We start from the raw sequence: 26,459 nt of genomic DNA, 5'->3' as shown, positions 1-26,459 counted from the left end.
TTTTTATATTACACACACAGTCATGGCGTCACCCCTGCATTTATGTCAGATAATGCACCACTTTGCCCAGAAAACTGCTGCAGTTACAAATGTTTATTTCTTTTTTTTGTATTGGTATGACACTAAAAAGTGGAGAAACAACCAGATCTGATAGACACATTCCACACAAAACCCCATAGTGGTGCATTATCTGAACTGCAATATTTTTGGCCATGACTGTATATGTGTATGTGCATGGTTTAAAAAAAAATGCATGCTTTTGTTTGTTTTAAAAGGTCCAATTTATTTTGTGATTGAAACAGAAAACAAATAACATTCTAAAAAAAATATCAAATGTGCACATTTCCAAGAGACAGCACAGATGGAATCAATTGTTTGGAGGTGGTGGGGGAATATTTGTAGGTCCTTCACTTGGCAAAGGTGGCCTCATCATTGGAGGCATAGGTCCTGGGGGTAGAACTCCAGGTGCTGGAGGTGGCACACCTGGAGCAGGAGGAGGAGGAACTCCAGGAGCAGGTGGAGGGGGAACCCCTGGTGGAGGAATACCAGGAGGAGGGATTCCATGGGGAGGGACTCCAGGAGGGGGAACAGCAGGGTTGGGAGGTGGTGGTGGTACACCAGGAGGAGGTACACCTGGAGGCGGCAAGGTTGGTGGTGGGACAGGAGGCGGCACACCAGGAGGTGGAACACCAGGAGCTGGAGGAAGTTGGGGAGGCGGCACTGGTGGTGCTGGTGCCCCTGGAGGAATTGGAGGCATTGGCATTCCACCCGGTGGCGGTGGTGGCATGTTTTCTGGCAAGGGTGGTCGAGGTGGCATCCCATTTATCAGTGGTGGAGGTGGAGGCCTTTTGACACCAGGAGGAGCAGGTGGAATGCTGGCTGCTGTTGGAGGTTTTTCCATCTTGAAATGGAACTGCAAGAAAAACTAAATGCAAAAGGAACAGTGTCAATCACCTGCATCAATAGTATGAACAACTTAAAATTACCAAGGCTAAGTTCACCGTTTAAAGAAGATAGTTTAAGCAGTCAAGGGGCCCCAAAAGGTAATAAACAGTGTAGGCCATTTGCAATCCCCCAGAAGTCTGACTAGAAACTGCCATAGCTGTCTGTCAGCCCTGTTGCAAGGACTTTGTATCTGTTAGATGCTTGCCCCCAGTATCAGTGGAGCAAGTGCCCAACAGCTACAGTGTCCTAGTAACAGGACAGGAGATGGAACAGATGGCTATTGGCAATCAGAGTTTTTCGTTAAGATCTCTGGAGGGTCATGCTTTAGTTAAAAGTCAACAAAGGCAGTGTCTAAAAAAAATGGCATGTGTGCTGCAGTGGGTTGTTGCAACACAAATACAATACAGGCATTGCATTTATATAATTTTACTTTTTAAAAGCTGCAGCTGGTACCTCCTGTGGCTCCTTGACTGCATAGGCTAATGTCTTCAAAGTATACACCTGGTCTTTAAAGTTAATAAGTCATTATGACTGAAGATTAAAGACAAATCAATCAAGGTATAGGGACAGGATGCAGGGGTCATTTGAAGTGTACCTGTGTCTAAACTATGGAAATTAAAATTTACATATTCTCAACAAGCAGAAAAAGAGCTTTAAAACAAGGTTATCCCTGACATCTCTGGAAAAGATTTAAAAGATTGGTGCCCCTTTTGTGAAATTTGAAGCTACGTAGGGCTTATGTTACAGTGATTTTAGCGCTTGTTTAAAGAACGACTATTATTGCAATTTTTTTTTTGACATTGTTCTGTCTCCAATGGGGCAAAGTATTGTACATGTTTTACTTTATCCCACGTAGCTTGATGCGTCCTAAGTCTAGTTATGAGATCCAACCTGCCCCCTTTCCCTCTCCTTGCATCAAATCCAACAGCATCTAGGAAGGAGACAGATCCGCCATACCTGCAGCTTGTCTCGGCTCAGAGCACTTTCCTGAGACAAGCTGTGCCAAGAGGAATGCACAGAGACAAGAGGCGGACACCCCCCCCCCCCCCATTCTCCCTCTGCAATCTTGCTGTCTTGGGAAGTGCTCAGAGCAGAGTCATATCGAGGTTATGATGCATCCATCTCTTCCTAGCTGTTGTCAGAGTAGGGGTGTGTGGGGGAGGGGTGCAGGTTGAGCCTCTTAACCAGACTGGCACCTAGCTACAAGGGACGAAGTACTACATGTACTTTGTTCATTGGGGGCAGAACAACGTACAAGACATTGTAATGATAGCTCCTCTTTAAAATTAAGGAAATACTTAAGTGTGCATTTTCTGGGCAGATATGGACTTTAAACAAACACTTTTAAAATAAGAATTTCAAAGCTAGACTAAATACGCATAAACAAGCATAGGAGCTAATCTGTATACAGTAACTGCACTTGAATAAGATAATTTGTAGTGTGTTAAATACCCTGTTCACTTTAAAGCATGTGCATCCCATTATGTGATATTGAGCTGAAACAAATACTTAAAAGTTCCTGAATATATAATTGTACAGTTCAAGCTGAACAGCAAGCAGATTAACACACACACACTATTGCAGCCAAGCAATGCGATTTAGATAAAGTATAAGTTCACCTTCAAACAAGTCAAATCATGATATTTCCAACGCACACGTTCCTGAAGATGGCTGTTCAGTGTGGATGGGTGTTGCAGTGACCACTGGCTGGAACCGTAGACACGCAATGTGAATAAATGTCACCAGCACACCGAGGATTCCTCAAACAGGTCCAAAGCTTTAGTAAGTGGTCAAAAGGTGCATACAAAAGGGGCATACATAGGACCCATTTGGGGAATTCTCGGTGTGCTGCGGACATTTCTTTGCATCTTCAACAACATGCAGTGCTCTTCTTCTCCAGTGGAGTTCAGCAGGAGAAAGCGCACTTGGACACACACAAAGTTTGAACAGCCTGGAGTGGCCACTAGGAGGTGCACAACTGTAGCATTCAGTTTGCCCTGCAAATGGCACAATGGAGAGGGGAGGGGGTCAAGGGGCCAGCGTTTTTTGCAGAGGGGTGTCCCCTGCATGTGTAATGGGAGCAGCATTTGAAAAAGTGCTGGTATGAACTATTCAGGAAATATGCAATAGCATAGAGGGTTTTTTGAGAAAAAAAAAAAAAGAAATACTGAAAGAGGAACGTACACTTTAAAAGCCTGTGACTGAAGAATTAAGGAAAAGCAGTGCTCTGATCAAGCCATTAACCATGCTGCTGACTAACCACTCTGTTCAGAGCAATATAACTCTGATTGGCTCAGGGTAACAACTCCTCCCCCCCTGCTTTCCCCACCTAGTGTGAGTGCTGTGTGCAGGGGGATTACAAGGAATTCAATAACTGGAGAGATTCAAGTATTTATGAAAAAAATACATTTGTTATGAATACATAACTGGATTATTGGCTTTTTGCTACCATTGCTGACTTGTATCTGATGTTGCATGCTTTGGGGCTGTCAATCCTATCTTTAACTATGTAGAGTGTCACTGCCCTGGAACATGCCTGTACATATTGGGCATGAACCCATGATATGAACATGCTTGTTCTAGGAGAGTAACTAACCAGTTAATTTATTTGAAAAGTTCAATTTAAACCCTGCCCACCCAGAATCTGATTATTAACTCCCCAGCTCAAAACACTGAGCGTTTAGTAAAGTTACAGTATTTAGAAAAAAACACCAACTTTTCAGCTTTGAAATACATTTATCTAACAAGGCTTAGCTTACCATATGGCACTCCTGATAAAGAGGGTAAGTTACCTGTTTAGTTTCCCTATTCCAGTGGGTCCAGAATTTCCCTTCGATCTTGTCAATTTCTCTGCTAGGAACCTATATAAAGATATAGGTATACAACAAAATCAGACATTATGATATACTGTACATAATTATTTCACTGTAGAAAAAGCAGCTTCTAAACATCCAGGATCAGAGAAAAATAAAGTTAATGTGAAAAGAAAACTGTCAAGATAGGAAGCCCTGGCTATAGCCATCCCTTTATATGCATTTAAGTAGAACATTTAAAAAAGTATAACTTTTTTTTTTTTTACATAGTTCCATAGTTTAGTCTGGTTGAAAAAAAGACAAGTCCATCTAGTTCAACCAATAAAAGGGAAATATACACAATCCTATACCCACAGTTGATCCAGAGGCAGGCAAAAACCCCAATAAAGCATGATCGAAATTGCTCCAGCAGGGGGAAAAATTAATTCCTGATCCCCCGAGAGGCAAGTCAGATATTACTTGTAACAATTTTAGCCATGAATATTAGTATCCAGTATATTGTGTACATTTAGGAAAGAATCCAAGCCTTTTTTAAAACAAAGTACTGAGCTTTCCAAAACCAGTGAAAAAGCCTTTCCATATTTGGAGAACAAATCTCTTTTCCTCCAGACGTAAAGAGTGCCCCCTTGTCCTCCGTGATGACCTCAGGGTGAATAACTCTTCACTGAGTTCATGATATGAACCACTGATGTATTTATACATGTTGATCATATCCCCCTTAATCTGCTCTTCTCAAAAGAGAATAAATTCACTTCTTCTGATCTTTCCTCACAGCGTTGCTCCTCCATGCCTCTTACCAGTTTTATTGCCCTTCTCTGCACTTTCTCCAGGTCCCCTTTTTGTGAATTGGTGCCCAAAATGGAACTGCATATTCCAGATGAGGTCTTACTAACGATTTGCACATGGGGTAAAATTATCTCTCTTTCTTTTTCATCTGTAGTAATATATTTTTGGATAAAGTTAGGAAGTGACTCACCTTAAAAGCAATGGTTTCATAGGGCTCTGCAGCCATTAAAAGATACTGCCAACGTCTGTCTGGTGGTTCTATCCTCTGTTCATAAGCTGACATGAAGCGGTGTCTAGGCATGATGCTCTCTGCTATTTCTGGATAGTCAATCTAATGCAGATTAAAATAAATAAAACACATGAAACATCAATTACCAGCATAAAAAAATAGAAAGAAAAGAGGTAATTTACTATAGAGAGTACCAGGAGGTTAAATAGCGCTCACAGTTAAAGAGAATGCATAATGTGTTTTTAGTGAGGATATATTTTGAGGTTTTCTTGCAGGGTATACCTACAACAAAAATACTGAATTGACAAGACTTTTGTAATAGCTATGACCAACAGTTTTTTATCCATCACAATTGACCAATCTCCCACAAGATATGGAGATTGTGGAGCTCCATTATTAACCTTCCTTCTTCTGCCAAATTTTTCCTTTCCCTAAATTTGTTTTTGTTCCTTTTTAACTTTTTTGAGTAACAAATGCATTCTTTGATAAGAAAAGCAGAGAGCCTCACCACCCCTGCACTCTTGCTATTGATCTAGCTTTTCCAATGTAAATCCCTACAATGCCAGCATGACATATGCAACCCTATCGTCACTCATACATAATTACACACTTATTAACCTACAAATGGCCTTTGTGAAGACATTCACAAATGCACATCAACATTTTTTATTTCCAATCCCGCTGTATTGTACGTTAGCTCCTTCATACAATATGATTATCTTAGTACTCTCTGAGAAACTACTTATATGTCTTGATACTTTTATGTTGTAACATTTTTCTATGCAAACCTAAAGTAGTTGTAAAGGTTCAAGGTTTTTTTACCTTCATCCATTCTATGCATGAAGGTAAAAACCCTTCTGTGCAGCATCCCCCCAATACTCACCTAAGCCCCCTCTTGATCCAGCGATGTGCACTGGAGTCTTGGTTATCCCGGGACTCCCTCTCCCCATTTACTGACACAGCAGCAGGAGCCATTGGTTCCCGCTGCTGTCAATCACAGCCAGTGAGCTAACAAGAAGTGAGAGGGGCGGTGCCGAGCAACAGCTCCGTGTGTGAATGGACACAAAAGAGAACAAACAGATATATAGAGGTCTGTCAATTAGCTGCTAAATAAATCTTAGAGTGACTGTACAATGACTCTGTGTTATTCAGCAACAGTCGGGTTTTAAGCCACAGAAGTAATTGTTTTCAACCAAATATGGCTGCCCTATGTACATAAATTACAAGCTGTATATAGAAACTTTAAGATATATTACAATTTAGATCAGGCTGACCTTTCGCACATTTTATTACAAAAAAATAAATAAAAAACATGTTAAAACCATACATTTGCTTGAGAAAATCAATAGTATGTTACACATCAGTCTTAACATCCTACATCTCGATTGTAAAGAAGAAAACCTGTTACCTGAAACAACAATGACTGCTGTCCCACCTCCGGATCCCTCTGTTTTGTCACTGTAAAAGTAGAACAGAAAATGATTAATCTAAACTACAAATATACTGACAGTAAGTGGTAATACAGAAAAACAAAAAGCAGGATCTTTACCCTTATAGCCAGGGCGTCCAATCTTAACAAATTTTTTAACTTCAACTTTTACTTTCTCGGGTGCTGGTTGGGCAGGAGCTTCTTTAGCTTCCTTTGCTGCTCGCCGAGCCCTGAAAAAAGAAACATGTGAGCCAATGTCTGATATCGGCATAACTTCCATCAATTATGCACACGACTACTTACAAATTAGTCTGATGTTTCTTTCCTTGCGTGTGGGCCAGGTAGCTACCCTAGTAACACACAAAAAAAAAAAATAATATAGTAAAGCAACAGAGGAATAATAGAAAATGTAACACAACACAAATACCTATTTATAATACAGTAAGGACTATATTAGACCTATAACTGTAAAGTGATAACTATCAGCATTAACCACTTGCCCTCCAGAGTATTTACCCCCCCTTCCTTACCAGGCCATTTTTTGCGTTACGCGCTGCGTTACTTTAACTGACAATTGCGCAGTCATGTAATGCTACATCCAAATTAAATTTAGAGCCTTCTTTCCCACTAATTGAACTTTCTTTCGGTGGTGTTTGATCGCCTGTGCGGTTTTGATTTTTTTGTGCTTCAAAAAAAACAAAAAACAAAAAAACGACAATTTTGAGGGGAAAAAAAAAAAAAAAAAAAAAAAACAATATTTGTGACTTTTTGCTATTAAACATGTCCAGTAAAATTTTTTTTAAAAAAATCAAATTTTGTTATAAATTTAGGCCAAAATGTATTCTGCTATATGTCTAAAAAAATATAAATCCCAATATGTGTAAATTAACTGGTTTACGTAAAAGTTATAGCATTTATAAATGGTGGTATATATACCAGGATTTAAAAAAATATATATTTTCACTAATAATGGCGGTGATCAGCGACTTATAGCGGAACTGCGGTGGGCATTCTGACACTGGGGGAAACTGACGTGGTGTCACCGACATCCCCAGTGACACCAATACAGTGATCAGTGCTAAAAAAAAAAAAAAAAGCACTGACACGGTTACTAATGGCACTGGGCAGGAAGGGGTTAACACGAGGGGCAATCAATGGGTTAAATGTGTGCGGTTTCACTCTGCCCTGTGTCCCTGTGCTTCACTGTAAGCACACTGCTTTGGATGGCTGTGCACAGCCATCCAAAGCAGTGTGCACGAGCCGACAGGGAGGAGAACTGTATTGTTTACCTACAGTTCTCCTCCCCGTCAGAAATCCTTGGCAATCAGCGGGCGCCGGCGAGTAATCACCGGCTGGGACCCGGTGACTGACAGCCGCGGCAGTGCGCACCCCCTTGCCCGGAAATGCAAAATCATGTATACACACACACACGTGATTTTGTGCACCCGTGCCGCCCTGTGGCAATATTTCTGCTATAGGGTGGTCAGGAAGTGGTTAACACATTAGCAGTATTTCAGTTAAAGTAATAAACCCTATAAAACAGTCAACTGGTTAACTGCAATTCATGTTATTTTGCTAGCAACCAAAACAGTGAAGAAAGATTTAAAAGAATGTTGCCACTATGCAGAGTGACCCAAAACTGTTTTTATGATAAATGAAAAGAGGACTATGGACCATTTTAAAAGGCAGTAAGCACAGTACAGTAGCCTGATAAAAGCTATCAATATTTAAGTGATCCGACTTCCTTAAACAGACCGTTGCAGATTTCAACTTTAAGTCCATTGAGGGAACCCACGAGAAATTAGGCACCTTTGGGTTATATTGATACATGCAGGAATAACAGACATTTAAAAAAAAAAAAAAAAGGAAGGCCAACTCAGAATGATCATATTTGGTCACTGACATCACAGTGTTCTGGTTCAGGAAGGACTGGTGCATGCTCGCCCTTTCCCCTTCTCTGGCAAGCAAGTCTGTAAGCTTGGCTAAGAGTCTGTTATGGATTTAGAAGGGGTGCATTGCGGCCCCCTCCTCACTTAAAGTAAGATGGCTCCTCAACGCTTGCTACATAGAGGGTAAGAGTGTGGGCAACACTCCAACCAGCAGATGACATCAACACTCAATCCCACAGCGTTACCTTCTTTCCTGGCTAAACTACTGGGATCAATGGTGCCCAGAGATCCAAATCAGGTAGCTTGCAATGCCTGCCCCAGCTGGCTTACTCATTGACTAAGTCTTCAGATGAAGGGAAACTGCTGATGCAATGCCAGCAAATCTGAAACTTGAAAGCACTCTGCAGCTAACTTTCACTAAAGCCAAGCCTGGAAAGTGCCAAGAGGTCACTTCCAGACTATCCCCACAATATTCAGTCCAACTGTGCCTGGATGAAGTACCCCAAAGGCCAGGCTGAGTATATCCATGCTAGTGAGCTGCAACCAAAGAGAAAAAGCTCAAGCAGTGAGGAAAAGAAGACACCTCACTGAAAAAAAAGTGCTAGCAAAAAATAGGTATTTAAAGCGGAGCTCCACCCCAAAGGGGAAGTTCCACTTTAAGCCTTATCCCCCACTCCCCATTAAGGATTGGCACATTTGAGGAGCAGGTACCCGAATTTGACAGGTACCCGTTCCCACTTCTGCTGCGATCGCCTAGGCGATCAGAAGCAGAAGTTGTCCTCCTACTCTTCCTCCCCGTAGTCTTCTGGGGCACATGACAGGTCCCAGAAGACTACGGGGCCATTCACAAAGCGCAACACTTCTTGCGCATACGCAGTCGGCACCCAGCTGTGAAGCCCCAAACTGTCACAGCCAGGTGCCCACACTGAAGGTGCCGGCACCAGGGAGAGAAGACGTCTGGTGAAACCAGCCATGGTGAGGACACCGCTGGATCAAGGGACAGGTATGTGTCTGTATTTTAAAAGTCAGCAGCTACAGTTTTTGTAGCTACTGACTTTTTTTTTTTTTTTCCCCATGTAGAACTCCACTTTAATACAGAGATAAAGAAAATACATTCATCCTCCTAGGACACTAGTAAAAACACTGGTTCCTGGAAGGGCCTACAGTGTCCAATCTTCCCATAGGCAGGAGGTTAAACCCAAAAGTGAATACATTCCTGTGTTCTCTTAAAAAAAAAAAAAAAAAAAAAAGAAGAGGAGGGTTTAGTACCAAAGCTGCTGGCATTTCCCGCAATCTTCATGTTCGCGCAGAGCAAACCACTGGTAGAATCTTTAGCATCTGACACTTGGTTGCTTTCATCCCCTGCCATATCACGTAGTTCTATCCACTGGCCTCTGTGGCACTACTGTATTATATACTGATGAAGCAGCTGGTAGATGGACTCACAGCCCGTGGCAGTGGAAGGAGACACTTGACCCACAAGTGTCGGATGTGGAGGATTCTGCTTGCCATTTTGCTATTTGACTAGGGCAGCATGGCAAAATATAAATGGTTGTCTTTTGCAAGGTTTGTTTTGAAGTACATGAGTCTCTTTACCAGGTAAGACCCTACGTATGTCCTAGAATTCTTCTGAATGTAAACCACTGGGATATGCTGTTAGTTTGCAAGCCAAGGTCCTGGTCTGTGCAGCAGTTGTTTGCACCATTTATCCCAAATGTTTTAGTCATTCATTGGTCAAAGACAATGGTAACCACCTGTAATGGAATCTGACTAGATGCTGGGAACAAGGGTTCAGGTACTTTATTTTCATGGCTCACGTTTCAGCAGTGCTCAACACTGTGAAAGATAGCAAATATGGACAAAACAATTTGTACACTTAGAGTATATTAGCTATTTTTAATTTTATAAATTATCTTGCTGTTGTGAGAAATATTTTGGTGTAAATACTGAATCTTGCCTCTTTGATGTCCATTTGATGCAATACTGGATAGACTGTCACATGCAGTAAATGTTTTGCACATATACTGAAACCTTTCACATGATAAACAAGAAATAGGAAGCACATGGAATGTAGGATAACAGGCTGGGCAACTAAATGTATTTGTAAGGGCTTATGCAGATGGTTGCTCATATCAGATGCAGCATTTTCTATTCCAATGCAGTACTGTTGAAATGCATGCATCTGAATACAGAACACAGCATTTGTCAAGGAAACGCTTTCCTGAAATCCAAATAAACCTCAATAGGATATGCTGTTTGTGAAGAAATGCAATGCAAGTTGAATACAGCCTCTGAAACTTCATTCATTAACCACTTGCTAGGCCATAGTCAAAAGATGTCCTCAATTGGAAGTACAAGGGGTATGGTTGCAGCAATTTTTTTTTTCAGTCGGCGATTCCCTTTCTGGTAAAAGTGATCCTAGCAGTGGATTTGCCGCTGAATCACTTTTAGATGCAGCAAGAGGGGTCAGATTACCCCCACCCTCCGCCACTTTCAGGTGGTTCTCGGGCTTACCTGGATGATCGGTGAGCCCGAGAACCGATCTGACGAACGTGGTGGCTGGGCAGAGATGAGCGAAGGAAAGATGGCCTCCACTCATCTCTATGGCTTAGGACAGCGTTTTTCAACCACTGTGCCGCGGCACACTAGTGTGCCGTGAGATATTGTCTGGTGTGCCGTGGGAAAAATTCCAATTTCATCTGTAACATGTGGCTTCGGCTCACAAATAGACCAATCATTAGAATCTAATGATTCAGTGGTCGGCAAGCCGCGGCTCGCGAGCCACATGCGGCTCTTTACCCAGTCTAATGCGGCTCTTCTGTGTGCCGGGCGCCTGCTCCCCTCCCTCCTCTCGGTCGGCCGCTCCCCTGCCTCCTCTCGGTTGGCAGCCCCAAAAGTCCGCGCGGACCTTTTAATCCGGCTTGCGGATGTGGCTGTCAGGATGTGTGTAGGCGGGGCAGCGTGCCGAACGTGAGGGGAGGGGAGCTAGGCTCCTCTCACAGTCCGCCCTGAAGACCCGAACGGCGCGGGAAGACAGCGAGAGGAACGCAAAAGGTAAGTGAATTGACACGGGGGACTTGGCTTACTAGAAGGGGGGGGGGGGGAATAGTACTGTGGGGGATGAAATACTATATGAGGGATGAATTACTTTATGAGGGATGAAATACTATATGGGGGGATGAAATACTATATGGGGGATGAATTACTATATCAGGGATGAATTACTATATGAGGGATGAAATACTATATGGGGGGATGAAATACTATATGGGGGGATGAAATACTATATGAGGGATGAAATACTATATGGGGGATGAATTACTATATGAGGGATGAATTACTGTATGAGGGATGAAATACTATATGGGGGGATGAAATACTATATGAGGGATGAAATACTATATGAGGGGATGAAATACTATATGAGGGGATGAAATACTATATGGGGGGATGAAATACTATATGGGGGATGAAATACTATATGGGGGATGAAATACTATATGAGGGATGAAATACTATATGAGGGATGAATTACTATATGAGGGATGAAATACTATATGGGGGGATGAAATACTATATGGGGGGATGAAATACTATATGAGGGATGAATTACTATGGGGGATGAATTACTATATGGAGGATGAATTACTATATGGGGGATTAATTACTATGCTTACTATGGGGGAATATTACTATACTTACTATGGATGACACATACACATCATTCATCTACTCTTGGTCCGGCCCCCGGGTCCAATTATAAAATACTTTATTATTTCATAATAAAGTAATTATAAAATAATTTCTTTGTGTTTGATTCCTATTCAAGAGAATTACTTTATATATAGTCAATATAGGCACAGAGGTAAATTTTTTTAACATTTTCTAATGGTGGTGTGCCTCGTGATTTTTTTCATGAAAAAAGTGTGCCTTTGCACAAAAAAGGTTGAAAAACACTGGCTTAGGAGGACTGGAGCTATGCCATTATGTCACTTCTGCATCCGATCTAATTTAAACAAGGTCCTTTTTTTTTTTTAACGCATTTGATCAATGCTTTTTTTTTCCATCTAATGCTTTACACTGTAGAGGAAAAATGTGTGGTCTTATTGACCCCCAGATCTCTCCATAAACAGGACCTGTCACTGCTTATTTCTATCATAATGTTTACATTATTTTTGATAGGAATAAACCTGGTCAAATTTTTTTTTTTTTTTTTAAAGGGACAGTGTAAAATACAAAACATTGTAATAAAAAAATAAATAAATAAATTTGAAGCACCCCCGTCCCCCTGCGCAGTGGTGAACACATACGTACATCACACCCACATTAGTAAACAGTGTTCAAACCACACATGTGCAGTATCACCGTGAATGTCGGAAACAAAAACAATAATTCTAGCACTAGATCTCCTCTAACTGCGGACACAGTGCGGGAGATGACCAGAGACTGCGGACACAGTGCGGGAGATGACCAGAGACTGCGGACACAGTGCGGGAGATGACCAGAGACTGCGGACACAGTGCGGGAGATGACCAGAGACTGCGGACACAGTGCGGGAGATGACCAGAGACTGCGGACACAGTGCGGGAGATGACCAGAGACTGCGGACACAGTGCGGGAGATGACCAGAGACTGCGGACACAGTGCGGGAGATGACCAGAGACTGCGGACACAGTGCGGGAGATGACCAGAGACTGCGGACACAGTGCGGGAGATGACCAGAGACTGCGGACACAGTGCGGGAGATGACCAGAGACTGCGGACAGTGCAGGGAATGACCAGAGACTGCGGACAGTGCAGGGAATGACCAGAGACTGCGGACAGTGCAGGGAATGACCAGAGACTGCGGACAGTGCAGGGAATGACCAGAGACTGCGGACAGTGCAGGGAATGACCAGAGACTGCGGACAGTGCAGGGAATGACCAGAGACTGCGGACAGTGCAGGGAATGACCAGAGACTGCGGACAGTGCAGGGAATGACCAGAGACTGCGGACAGTGCAGGGAATGACCAGAGACTGCGGACAGTGCAGGGAATGACCAGAGACTGCGGACAGTGCAGGGAATGACCAGAGACTGCGGACAGTGCAGGGAATGACCAGAGACTGCGGACAGTGCAGGGAATGACCAGAGACTGCGGACAGTGCAGGGAATGACCAGAGACTGCGGACAGTGCAGGGAATGACCAGAGACTGCGGACAGTGCAGGGAATGACCAGAGACTGCGGACAGTGCAGGGAATGACCAGAGACTGCGGACAGTGCAGGGAATGACCAGAGACTGCGGACAGTGCAGGGAATGACCAGAGACTGCGGACAGTGCAGGGAATGACCAGAGACTGCGGACAGTGCAGGGAATGACCAGAGACTGCGGACAGTGCAGGGAATGACCAGAGACTGCGGACAGTGCAGGGAATGACCAGAGACTGCGGACAGTGCAGGGAATGACCAGAGACTGCGGACAGTGCAGGGAATGACCAGAGACTGCGGACAGTGCAGGGAATGACCAGAGACTGCGGACAGTGCAGGGAATGACCAGAGACTGCGGACAGTGCAGGGAATGACCAGAGACTGCGGACAGTGCAGGGAATGACCAGAGACTGCGGACAGTGCAGGGAATGACCAGAGACTGCAGACAGTGAAGGGAATGACCAGAGACTGCTGACCTTTGGGGAGTGAGGGGGAGCGGGTACCTGAATTTGACAGGTACCCGCTCCCACTTCCGCGGAGTTGTCCTTCCCTCTTCTTCCCGGGCCGGCTTCTGTGACAGCCGGGTGCCCACTGCGCATGTGCGAGAAGCGCTGCGCTTTGTGAATGGCCCGGCGCCTTCTCGGACCTTTCATGTGTCCCAGAAGACACCGGATCATTCACAAAGCGCAGCACATGCGCAGTGGGCACCCGGCTGTCACAGAAGCCAGCGCGGGAAGACTGTGCAGCGCTGGAGCGAGGACAACAGCTGAGCAGCCGGCCCGGTATTCTGACATGGTGGCCGCAAAAATACCGGACCGGCCGCTTTATATTCGCTCCATAAGACGCACTGACATTTTCCCCCCTTTTTGGGGGGAAAAAAGTGCGTCTTATGGAGCGAAAAATACGGTACTCGGTGTGACTTCATCTTTCATATTTTACAAAAAATTTAGTTTTATATTCTGTGTGTTTTTATAATTCATTAAAGTGTATTTTTCCCAAAAAATTGCGTTTGAAAAATCACTGCGTAAATACCGTGACCTAAAAAATTGCAGCAACCGCTATTTTATTCTCTATGGCCTCTGCTATGAAAAAAAAAAAATATATATGTTTGGGTAAAGTAATTTTCTAGCAAAAAAAAACATGTATTTTTACATATATAAGAGAAGTGTCAGAATTGGCCTGGTAAGGAAGTGGTTAAAGTCAACTGGAATCTGCTGACCTGCATTTGATGCATGTCAACTGTCTGAAAACATCATCAGTGTACACCAGCCCTAACAAAACTGTTGTGTTTTTATGCCAAATGAGTAAAAGTGAGAGCAGGAAGGTGGTCTAAATTAATCTCCAATAACTCGATCACCCTACTAAGTTGGATTTAACTCACCTCATTATTGTGAAGGGTAAGGCATAGTTTGCATTCATATGAGCCCAGATGATTTTTCATAAAATAAGGGTCCTGGAAAAAACAAAACACATAAGTAATATAACATTTTAAATTCCAAATCTGCTCCCCCCCGCCCCATTGCATTTCATACAGTCACAGGAAATCCTTACATTTTTTGATTGAGCGACGATGGTGTCATTCAACCCCAATTACTTTTAACTGCAAAAAGGCTGCTTTTTTATTATTTTAAATCCAGTTGCGTGACCTTATAGCACAAAGTTGGGCTATTAATTGTGATGGTAAAACCGTCTCTGGCTAATGATAAAATGTGAAGTGTATTTTCACTTTTGCGGTCAAATTTAAGAAAACCACATTATACATTTATTATGCGTTCCCATTCACACAGCATGCACTGCAAAAGAGGCCAGCCTGAAATGATCTAGCAGGACTTAATTTTCCGACCAAAGTTCCACTTTAATTATAGCTAACACAGCTGCCTAGCCCCCTAATAGACAGACAATTTAGTAGGATTTTCCTTGCTGGAGTGTCCATAGCTTTAAAAAAAAAGCAAGCTGCAATTTTTTTAAATTTTATTCTATTTTTTTAACTAGGTGAATGGTGACGCATAATAACAAAATACTGGTGTTATCCCAATCTAGCATCAAAAGTGGAAATACACCTTAAAGGTTGTAAAAGCAAAACCTAGCAAATGAGAGCGTATGATTCTAAATAGTCAAAAAGGCCGCATCAGCTTAGTCTGTATGTATTGCGGCAAGTGAATTAGAAAACGAACATATAGACACAGTGCTTGTGTTTTACAGGGCCTACAGAATATTTTGCATCATCTATAACTCACTTTTACTTTCACCAAAATGTCCCAGCCAATGCACCACTGACTTTACAATGTGGGCAATTTTACAAAACCATTTTCCTAAAAATGTTAAGGCCTCATGCACATTGATGCCTAAAAGCTCAATGTTTTTAGGCATACAGGCATTTTTTTCTAACTGATGTAAATGCAGACCATTGTTTTAAACATGCCTGTACTCACAAGCACGTAAACATGTACTGTGTATAGATCAGTTAAAAAAAAAACAAAAACAAAATACAAAAATGAGCATATGAGGCATTCCAACAAAAGCTAGAAGTATTTGTACATGCATGTATACACAAAAAAACACACATTTACTATACTGCCCATCCGTGAGTTTTTATGCAGGAATTCTCTGCCAGAAATCACAAATGAATACTGTGTACAAGTTTGTACAATGAGCACTCTGTTTTCATAATGTTTTGTTCAAGATAAAAACAGAGTGCTCAACCAATCTCCCTGTTTACAAACCCCTAAAATCATCCCCTTGATGGGAGTACCTTGTTAATATCAATTGTCTCTAAGGCCAGCTGCCGAAGACGTTCTCTTCTGTCCCTGTTGCTTTCAGAAGCAGAAGCAACTCCACCACTGCCAGTTTTGCCACCAGCTCTGTGTTGGAAATCCATGGCTGGAGGCTCAGGGGGGACAAACTAAGCCAGAAATCTGAAAAGGAATAAAGAAATGTACAAACAACTGTGCATAGACATATGATATATATACTGATACTTTGGCATGCAAGAAAGTCACACAAAACTAGCTCAAATAGCTTCTCACTTACAACAGTATAATAAAGTTGTAAACGGACAAACCAAAAGTCTCCTTTGGTGCAGTTACATTCATATTTAAAGTGGTTGTAAAGGATAAAAAGTTTTTTTACCTTAATGCATTCTCTGCATTAAGGTAAAAAACCTCTTATATGCAGCCCCCCCCAAATACTCACCCGAACCAGATATTGGTCCAGCGCCGAGCATGTCTGCCACAGCTCTTCTCCCCTCTCCCAGCTCTTACAGGCTCAGCTGAGAGGAGCGGGAGCTATTGGCTCCTGCTGCTGTCAGTCAAAACCTATGTATAGAGAGCGAGGGGCGGGCTGAGTCAAGCTGTATGTCTGAACGCAAACAATCCGGCTTAGAAAAGAGCTTGCATGAGTGCACGCCATAGGAAGCGGCTTATGGCAGGTACTGGGTGGAGGGGAGGAGCCAGGAGTGCCAGTGGGGGACCCCAAAAGAGGGGGATCGAGGCTGCTCTAAACCATTGCATAGAACAGGTATGTATAAAATGTATGTTTTTTCAATGAAAGAAAAAAAAAAAAAAAAAGTTTAAAATCACTTGAAGCTTCTTCTGCCTTCCCCAGCCATATACTGTCTCCAAACCAGTGTCAAAATCTTCTGAGCTGAGCCCATGCATGGCCTACTTTTTATTGAATACTGTGGAGAGTCTATACTTTGTCAAGAGTTGGAACGCTCAATATAAATGGAAAATATGCAGCACGTGCTTAAATCAATATTAAACCCCCAGTTCCAGTTTAAGCTGGTGCCCTGATTGCTGCTCAAGGTTTCCCGTTTCAGGCTGGCTGCCTACTCTTACAGCATCCTATGGAGGTACCCTTGCATGCAGAGACTAGAGCTTCTTCCTACACTGTGTGCATCAATAAAAGCACACAGCAGAGGATGGCAAGGTACTCACCTGCTCCTTCCCTTCTCCAACTAACAGACTTGCTTCAAACCGCAATCTATTTAACCCTTTCCTGTGAAAAACCAACGTTCTGGAAAGCATCACTGAGAGAGCAAGAGCCAGCATAATTGGAAGTAAACTCTAAGTGCACGGGAAAGAATTTTACATAGTTTAATGGAGAATGTTTAGTTTATTGTGCTGAAAGTGTTAGGCTAAAAACACTGAGGATTTTTTGCTACTTTAAAGCTCAGAGGATTTTGACAACTGGCCCTGTAAACAGAAAATAGGTTTTCTGGGAGGGCAGAGCAGGATGAGCTAAGCTGCTGAGAGAAAAAAAAATGTTGGTTTGACTAGTGTTAACTTTAAAGATGAATTGCTCTCCGATGCCTGCTGCTATAGAGGTCTTTGAAGACTTGTTTTAAACCGATAGCAAACCGCAATATTAAAAAAACAAAAACTCCCCTGCAAGACAATAGCATAATGTGCTAACACATTATTACCTTAGAACGAAGACACCAGTGATGTGCTGTCACTGATGACAAGGCTTCCATCTACACCCGGTCTATCTTTCAAATCTGCAGGCTCCAGCAGCTTGAATGACCGAGCAGTGATGACTTCATTCCCGCGCAGGTGTGTGGGAGTCACGGGTCATGGTACAGCGCTCTGAAGGAATGGGTATGCTGTTCCTTCAGAGCGCATGCACTGGTGACGAATATCTCCCGAATGGTGCACATTTAGGAGATTTTTATTTTATCAACAGGTGAGCTTTATTAACACATACGCTGAATGGTCTAAGGTTGTCAGTGGTGTACCCCAGGGTTCAGTGTTGGGACCCTTACTTTTTAATATATTTATAAATGATATAGGGTCTGGGATTAAAAATCCCATTTCAGTCTTTGCAGATGACACCAAGCTGTGCAGTGGAATTATGTCCTTACAGGATGTCTCCAATTTACAAGCCGACCGCAATGCACTGTTTAATTTAGCAACTATGTGGCAAATGAGGTTTAATGTTGATAAATGTAAGGTTATGCACTTGGGGGCTAAGAATATGCATGCATCATACATACTAGGGGGAGTACAACTGGGGGAATCAATGGTGGAGAAGGATCTGGGGGTTCTGTTATTAATAATGGCATGCAATTCCAAGCTGCAGTTTCTAAAGCAAGCAAAATCCTCTCTTGCATTAAAAGAGGTATAGACTCCAGAGAGAGAGATATAATTTTACCCCCGGACAAATCATTAGTAAATCCTCATCTGGAATATGCAGTTCAGTTTTGGGCACCAATTCACAAAAAGAACATTGGGGAACTGGAGAAAGTACAGAGAAGGGCAACCAAACTGATAAGAGGCATGGAGAAGCTCAGCTATGAGGAAAGATTAGAGGAACTGAATTTATTCTCTCTTGAGAAGAGGAGATTAAGGGCGGGATATGATCAACATGTATAAATACATCAGCGGTTCATATATTTAACTCGGTGTAGAGCTATTCACCCTGAGGTCATCACAGAGGACAAGCAGGCACTCTACAAGTCTGGAGAAAAATACATTATTCTCCAAACACGGAAAGGTTTCTTCACAGTTAAGAGCTGTGAAAATGTGGAATAGACTCCCTCAAGAGTTGGTTCTGGCCAGCTCAGTGGATTGCTTTAAAAAAGGCCTGGATTCTTTTTTGGATACACAGAATATAACTGGATACTAACATTATAGGTAAAGTTGATCCAGGGAACATCTGATTGCCTCTTGGGGGATCAGGAAGGAATATTTTTACCCTGCAGGGGCAAATTGGATCAGGCTTCGCTGGGCTTTTTTGCCTTCCTCTGGATCAACTGTGGGTGCAGGATTATAACTTTTTTTTTTTTATTGAACTGGATTGACTTTTGTCTTTTTTTTTAGCCAGACTAACTATGTAACTAATGAACCTTAATGGCATCCCAGTCTTAATCCGTAGGGTTCAATATTGAGTTGGCCCACCCTGAGGAGGCCTGGCTCACAGTCTCCACTCTAATTCATACCAAAGATGTTTTATCTTGTTAGGTCAGGACTCTGTGCAGGACAGTCAAGTTCCTCCACCCCAAACTCACTCATCCATATCTTTATGGACCTTGCTTTGTGCACAGTCATGTTGGAACAGGAAGGGGCCATCCCCAAACTGTTGCCACAAATTTGGGATCATGAAATTGTCCAAAATGTCTTGGTATGCTGATGCCTTAAGATTTACCTTCACTGGAACTAAGGGGCCAAGCCCAAACCATAAGCCCCCCTCCACCAAACTTTTCATTTGGCACAATGCAGTCAGGCAAGTACTGTTCTCCTGGCAACAACCAAACGCAGACACGTCCATCAGATTGCCAGACAGAGAAGCGCTTTTCGTCACTCCAGAGAACACGTCTTCACTGCTCTAGAGTTCAGTGGCGGCATGCATTACAACACTGCATCCGACGTTTTGCATTGCACTTGGTGATGTAAGACTTGGATGCAGCTGCTCGGCCATAGAAACCCATTCCTTGAAGCTCTCTATGCACTGTTCTTGTGCTAATCTGAAGGCCACATGAAGTTTGGAGGTGACTGGCAACTTCTGCACACTGTGCGCCTCAGCAAGCGCTGACCCCACTCTACCATTTTACATGGCCTACCACTTTGTGGCTGAGTTGCTGTTGATCCCAGTTGCTTCCACTTTGTTATAATACCACTAGCAGTTGACCATGGAAAATTTAGTAGCAAGAAAATTTCACAGATGGCCTTATTGCACAGGTGGCAACCTATCACAGTACCACGCTTGAATTTGCTGAGCTCCCGAGAGTGACCCATTCTTTCACAAATGTTTGTAATAGCAGTCTGCATGCCTAGGTGTAGTGTACGTTGGTCTCTTTTGCTTGGCCCCAGTTCTACTTTTAGCTTACCAGGCAGTGCTTTACCATTCCGGGATGCAGCATCTCTATCACACTACAACCCCAGCCCACACAGTATTTAGGTTATTATTATTATACAGGATTGATATAGCGCCAACAGCTTGCACAGCACTTTACAATACAAATTCAAAGCGAGGGTTAGGAAGGCCCTGCTCCTTAGCGCTTACAATCTAATAGAAGTACACCATTGCGAGTGTGGGAATGTGTGTAAATCGCAGATGTGCTCACACCAAAACGACAGTGCTGTTTAGAAGAGGCACGGGGGTGCTATTAAATGGCACCCTCATGCATCGGAAAATGCAGTGTGTTTTTGGGTGCGTGAAACTGCACCAAGTGGTTCCATGCAGATGCATTTTGTGTTTTCAAAACAGGGTCAGGGACTCTCTTCCTGCCTTACCCGCACATACAGCAGCCTATTCAAATGAATGGGCTACTGTTCCCACACAAACCGTACCACCCGCAATAGCCTGAACCTAACTAGGTTCACATCTTTGCATTTCCTGTGTGCTGCATTTGAATGGGCTGCTGTACCTATGGGAAATGCAGAGAAAGTTCCCCCCAAACCTTTTTCCAAAATGCACCTGCAGGGCAGCCACATACAGTTTTGTGCTGCGTTTTCAGATGCATGGGGGGTACCATCAAGAATTAGGGTACTAAGAATTAGGGTGCAAACAGAACTGATGTTTGAACATCGGTATTCCTGCCCAAAATGTTAGGTGTTTATTTTGTATGTACAAAATAAAATCTACCTTGCAGAGTGCAACTTTATTGAGAGGTGTATTGTATGTGCATATACGATGAAACACAGGTGAAACTCGAAAAATTAGAATATCGTGCAAAAGTTCATTTATTTCAGTAATGCAACTTAAAAGGTGAAACTAATATATGAGATAGACTCATTACATGCAAAGCAAGATAGTTCAAGCCGTGATTTGTCATAATTGTGATGATTATGGCTTACAGCTCATGAAAACCTCAAATCCACAATCTCAGAAAATTAGAATATTGTGAAAAGGTGCAATATTCTAGGCTCAAAGTGTCCCACTCTAATCAGCTAATTAAGCCATAACACCTGCAAAGGGTTTCTGAGCCTTTAAATGGTCTCTCAGTCTGGTTCAGTAGGAATCACAATCATGGGAAAGACTGCTGACCTGACAGTTGTGCAGAAAACCATCATTGAAACCCTCCATAAGGAGGGAAAGCCCCAAAAGGTAATTGCAAAAGAAGTTGGATGTTCCCAAAGTGCTGTATCAAAGCACATTAATAGAAAGTTTCGTGGAAGGGAAAAGTGTGGAAGAAAAAGGTGCACAAGCAGCAGGGATGACCGCAGCCTGGAGAGGATTGTCAGGAAAAGGCCATTCAAAAGTGTTGGGGACTTTCACAAGGAGTTGACTGAAGCTGGAGTCAGTGCATCAAGAGCCACCACACACAGATGGATCCTGGACATGGGCTTCAAATGTCATATTCAAATGTTAAGCCACTCCTGAACAACAAAGTCAGAAGCGTCTTACCTGGTCTGTTGCTCAGTGGTCCAAAGACCTCTTTTCTGATGAGGGCAACTTTTGCATCTCATTTGGAAACCAAGGACCCAGAGTATGGAGGAAGAATGGAGAGGCACACACTGCAAGATGCTTGAAGTCCAGTGTGAAGTTTCCACAGTCTGTGTTGATTTGGGGAGCCATGTCATCTGCTGGTGGAGGTCCACTGTGCTTCATTAAGTCCAGGGTCAACGCAGCCGTCTACCAGGAGATTTTGGAGCACTTCATGCTTCCTTCCGCAGATGAGCTTTATGGGGATGCTGACTTCATTTTCCAGCAGGACTTGGCACCTGCCCACACTGCCAAAAGCACCAAAACCTGGTTCAATGACCGTGAGAATTACTGTGCTTGATTGGCCAGCAAACTCGCCTGACCTGAACCCCATAGAGAATCTATGGGGCATTGCCAAGAGAAAGATGCGAGACATGAGACCAAACAATGCAGAAGAGCTGAGGGCCACTATTGAAGCATCCTGGTCTTCCATAACACCTCAGCAGTGCCACAGGCTGATAGCTTCCATGCCACGCCGCATTGAGGTAGTAATTTCTGCAAAAGGGGCCCAAACCAATTACTGAGTACATATGCATGCTTATACTTTTCAGAGGTCCAATATTACAATCCTTGTTTTATTGATTGCATGTAATATTCTAATACTCTGAGATTGTGGATTTGGGGTTTTCATGAGCTGTAAGCCATAATCATCACAATTATGACAAATCATGGCTTGAACTATCTTGCTTTGCATGTAATGAGTCTATCTCATATTAGTTTCACCTTTTAAAGTTGCATTACTGAAATAAATGAACTTTTGCACGATATTCTAATTTTTCAAGTTTCACCTGTATGTGTAAAACAGCCTTTTTCAACAAGGATGCCATGGCACTCTGGTGTGCTTTGGTAAAATTCCTAAAAATTGCGCCAAATTGCCCAAAGATTGTCAGCGAGCCAATAGGTGGATTAAGCCTGCCTTTTTGTTACACAAAGCAACAGGTTTTTATTGTGTAACATTACAGCCTTGAGCACGGTGTGGGCAAGCCACTTGCATCCTAACAACTAATGACATTATGGGTTTATAAGGAGAATGTAAGATGCCAGAGGACCTTCTTGTTTGCTATTCTTCTGCCCCTCCATCCCCATGAACACAGGAGAGATGCTGGGGGGGATCTACACGTATACATGTTGCTACATGATGTAAAACTATTAGTTTAGTAGTTTACACTTTGGAATAGGGTACTTCGAGATTGACAAGCATTTTAAGGAGTGCCTTGACAGAAAAAAGGTTGAGAACTACTGGCAACTCAGATTTCTGTATTTTTTTTTTGTACTGATCTGTAGCACTACCCCCTTAGGAGTCATGGAGTTTTGGGTCCCCCTATAGCTCTGCACAGCCAGCCAACATGCATCTTCTTCTACACCTGCACACTGAAGTCAGTAAACAGTCCTTCAGCTTGGTTTTGATGTTTTAAACCTGGATGGGGTTTGAGGGGTGTATGGGATGCCCAAGGAAACTGAACTATGAGGACAAACTCTGTCCGGTGACAAAATAGTCTCTCCTTTAAGATCATTCCAGCTCTCTGGTGCACAGTGGCAGCTTCTGGGTCCCCTTGCCCAGGGAATACCTTCAGTGCACCTGGGTGAAGAGGAGGATTTATATGGGGTCTGAGGAGTCAGACCCCAGATAAATCCTCCTCTTCACTCAGGTGCACTGAAGGTATTCCCTGGGCAAGGGGACCCAGAAGCTGCCACTGTAGAGAAGTAGTCCCGGGTGAAGACCTAGTTGGGTATCCCAACTGACTGCCCTGTCCCCTTATCTGGCCCAAAGGGTGTAGGATTACTCACTTTGCCTCTCAGGTAAGTTTATTGGGTTGGTGGATGCCTTCAGGTCTTATGTGGGGCTAGCTCCTTCCCAGGCTGTCTTCTGTCAGGGGATGGTTGAGGTAGAGAGAACCTCCTGTCCAGCACCTGCCTGTGGGCCCTCCTAAGCTCCACACTCCATCTTCCACCTGACACTGACCACTTCCCAATCAGGCTCTCATACTTAAGGTCTGTCCTGACCCAATGCCAAGCCTCTTGCTTGAGGATTGGTCAGAATCCTCTGAGGATGCAGATCAGCCCCTCATCACCCTCACCCACTGCCTTCTAGAAACTTCTCAAGCTTCTAGAGCAGGGGCAAGTATAAGGGAACTGACATGCAGAGCCCTCAGCCCTGACCTAAAGTAAACTGGCAGACATCCCTGGATGTTACTCAGCCTCTATCTAGATCCCCCTAGCTAAGTAGAGGGGCGCTACAGATCTATACACAGTGTATGTTTACGCACCTGTGTGTGAAGGCACATTAAAAACATTAGGCTGCATTTACAGCTGTAAAAAAAAATGCCTGTATGTCTAAAACCATTGAGTTTTGAGGCAGCAGTGTGCAAGAGGCTGTAAAGGCACCCCCGCATGTCTGATAAAGAGAAATGTATTTTGGCTACGGAAACATACGCGATTTACATGCATTTCCTGTAATAGTATGCATCAATGGGGCCAGTCCCATATGAAGACTGTTTACTTTAGCACTGGTACGATCGTATGAGCCGTTAGGTCTGAAAGGTATAGATCCACTTTAAACATATAGAGCACAGCTATACATCTCATCGGTATACGTCGTGCAAACAGCACAGACATGATAAAGACGGAGAAGGGTGCCGTGCATGAACAAGCTTACAATGTAAAAAGCTCCGTATACACTAGGAAGAGGAGCATTATAGTAAACCAACACTTCCCACCCGCGTATCCCTCTCCCAGATACTACTTACCTCCGCTCCAGCCGCCTTGTACACCAGGCCACACGGTCCGGAAGTGTGCTCTCTTCCAGGAAGTAACGTCGCCTCAACAAAACTTTACTTCCACGAACACGTATGTACTTCCGGGTGAAGAAAACCAAGGCAGTTGTACTGTAAACATAAGGGCTGTCAGCCTATGAACGTGTCTGCTGATGTGTTAGTTTGTGGTGCTGTTTCGCCTTTCACGCTCTGTAAGGAATACTGATTTCCGTGTCCTATAGAGGACTCGGGCCATGCTGTGTGCCCGCTATGAGGTACAATGACAAGGAGCTGGTGTCCCTCTCCAGGCAGAGGGCGGAGAAGGCAGCTGAACTGGGCATGAGGGCCCCCAAGAAAGGAAGCGGTGAGTATTGGGAAGGCAGGCATGGCTGTGACATATGGCTTGTAAATCAGGGCAGTGCGGGTGGACTGGAGGCAAAACTTTAGTTTTTTTCCCTTTTGGATAGAGTAATGCAGGCCATAGATGGGGAGAAAAACTGCAGATTTTTCTTTTAAAAAACGAAAAATCGGTTGTTCAAGTGGCCGACGTTACCATCAATGGTAAAAAAAAATCGGCCGATTTTCTACCCGTCTAGAGCCGGCAAAAAGTGTCCCTGCAGAGAGCTCTGCTATTTCTTTGACAGTTCTCTGACAGTTCCTTGACATTTATAGAAGTTGCAACAATGTATCTATTTGTTTCCATTTAGGATACAGATGTTTTTATTCGGAAACAGATACAATGTTTCAACCGCTGTAAATGTCAAGGAACTGTCAGAGAACTGTCAGAAATAGCGGAGCTCTCTGCAGAGACACTTTTTGCTGGACTGGAATTCTTCTTATTTTCATCCTACTTCTTCATCCTCATCCTCTTCTTCTTCTTCTTCATCCTCATCCTCTTCTTCATCCTCATCCTCTTCTTCATCCTCATCCTCTTCTTCATCCTCATCCTCTTCTTCTTCTTCATCCTCATCCTCTTCTTCATCCTCATCCTCTTCTTCATCATCCTCATCCTCTTCTTCATCATCCTCATCCTCTTCTTCTTCTTCTTCATCCTCATCTTCTTCTTCATCCTCATCCTCTTCTTATTCTGCATCCTCATCCTATTCTTCTTCATCATCATCCTCATCCTCTTCTTCTTCATCATCATCCTCATCCTCTTCTTCTTCATCCTCCTCTTCTTCTTCTTCTTCATCTTCTTCATCCTCATCCTCTTCTTCATCCTCATCATCCTCATCCTCTTCTTCATCTTCTTCTTCTTCATCCTCATCCTCTTCTTCTTCCTCATCCTCTTCTTCATCATCATCCTCATCCTCCTCTTCTTCTTCATCCTCATCCTCTTCTTCATCCTCATCCTCTTCTTCATCCTCATCCTCTTCTTCATCATCCTCTTTTTCTTCCTCTTCTTCTTCTTCATCCTCTTCTTCATCGTCTTCCTCTTCTTTTTCTTCTTTTTGTCTTCCTCTTGCAGGTCACTGCTCATGCGCAGATTTTTTATCGGTAAAAAATCGGCCGATTTGCCCACTAATTGCCGCGAAAATCGGCAGATCGGCAAAATCGGCCGATTTTTTTCCAACTTTACCGAAAAAAAAAAACGGCCAAAATACCGAAAAACGGCCGACCAAATCGCCCACTAACGATCCGAAAATCGGCCGATTTTATTTTCGGCCGAAAAATCGGCCGATTTTCGACCCATCTATGGCCTGCATAAGACTGAGTTCACACTCGCAGAGGAATCGCACTGCATTCCTGTGCACATCACGTGGTGTCTGTGCAAGCCATACGACCAAAATTTTTTTCCTGCACCTGAATCTCATTGCATGGGTATTCGCACCAATGCGATCTGATTCTGGCAATCAAACTGTGTTTTGCAATCTGTTTCAGGGTGTCCTTAAATGACACCCACAGCAGATCGCCTGGATGCCGTGCAATTGCAATGGGGCAAACACACAGGATTTGCTGCGTTTCCCGTATTACATCTGTGTGAACCAGGACTGAGCCTAGGTT

General features: G+C 43.3%; 2 protein-coding genes across 2 annotated transcripts in view; one reads left to right on the top strand and one right to left on the bottom strand.

The window, feature by feature from the left end:
• Window positions 1-257: 257 nt before the first annotated feature.
• On the bottom strand, window positions 258-24,590 carry SF3A2 (splicing factor 3a subunit 2). The gene is made up of 9 exons (XM_089690755.1): window positions 24,450-24,590; window positions 16,031-16,193; window positions 14,660-14,731; window positions 6,506-6,552; window positions 6,323-6,432; window positions 6,182-6,231; window positions 4,735-4,875; window positions 3,738-3,806; window positions 258-925 (listed from the first exon to the last, which is right to left on the bottom strand). The coding sequence occupies exons 2-9, from the start codon at window positions 16,154-16,156 to the stop codon at window positions 368-370; spliced, it is 1,173 nt and encodes a 390-aa protein (XP_089546881.1). The 5' UTR covers window positions 16,157-16,193; window positions 24,450-24,590; the 3' UTR covers window positions 258-367.
• PLEKHJ1 (pleckstrin homology domain containing J1) overlaps window positions 24,553-26,459 on the top strand; it is a 33,734-nt gene continuing 31,827 nt past the window's right edge. The window contains exon 1 of the mRNA XM_089690756.1: window positions 24,553-24,819. Coding sequence (XP_089546882.1) covers window positions 24,726-24,819 — 94 coding nt within the window. The 5' untranslated portion in view covers window positions 24,553-24,725. The remainder of the gene's footprint in view (window positions 24,820-26,459) is intronic.

Source organism: Staurois parvus, unplaced genomic scaffold (genome assembly GCF_062004578.1).
Source record: "Staurois parvus isolate SC_StPar_1 unplaced genomic scaffold, SC_StPar_1.0 ptg000541l, whole genome shotgun sequence".
In the NCBI taxonomy this organism is placed as follows: domain Eukaryota; kingdom Metazoa; phylum Chordata; class Amphibia; order Anura; family Ranidae; genus Staurois; species Staurois parvus.
The sequence above is the reverse complement of the archived record's forward strand: the minus strand, read 5'-3'. Positions and strand labels throughout refer to the sequence as shown.

Bases quoted from the DNA above. Each gene is read 5' to 3' on its own strand.
- SF3A2 (XM_089690755.1), bottom strand. From the start codon at position 16,156: ATGGATTTCCAACACAGAGCTGGTGGCAAAACTGGCAGTGGTGGAGTT. The intron at 6,433-6,505 runs GTAAGTAGTCGT...TTCTTTTTTCAG, and splicing joins AAGAAACATCAGACTAATTT to GGCTCGGCGAGCAGCAAAGG. The intron at 926-3,737 runs GTAACTTACCCT...TTTTGCATTTAG, and splicing joins GGAATAGGGAAACTAAACAG to TTTTTCTTGCAGTTCCATTT.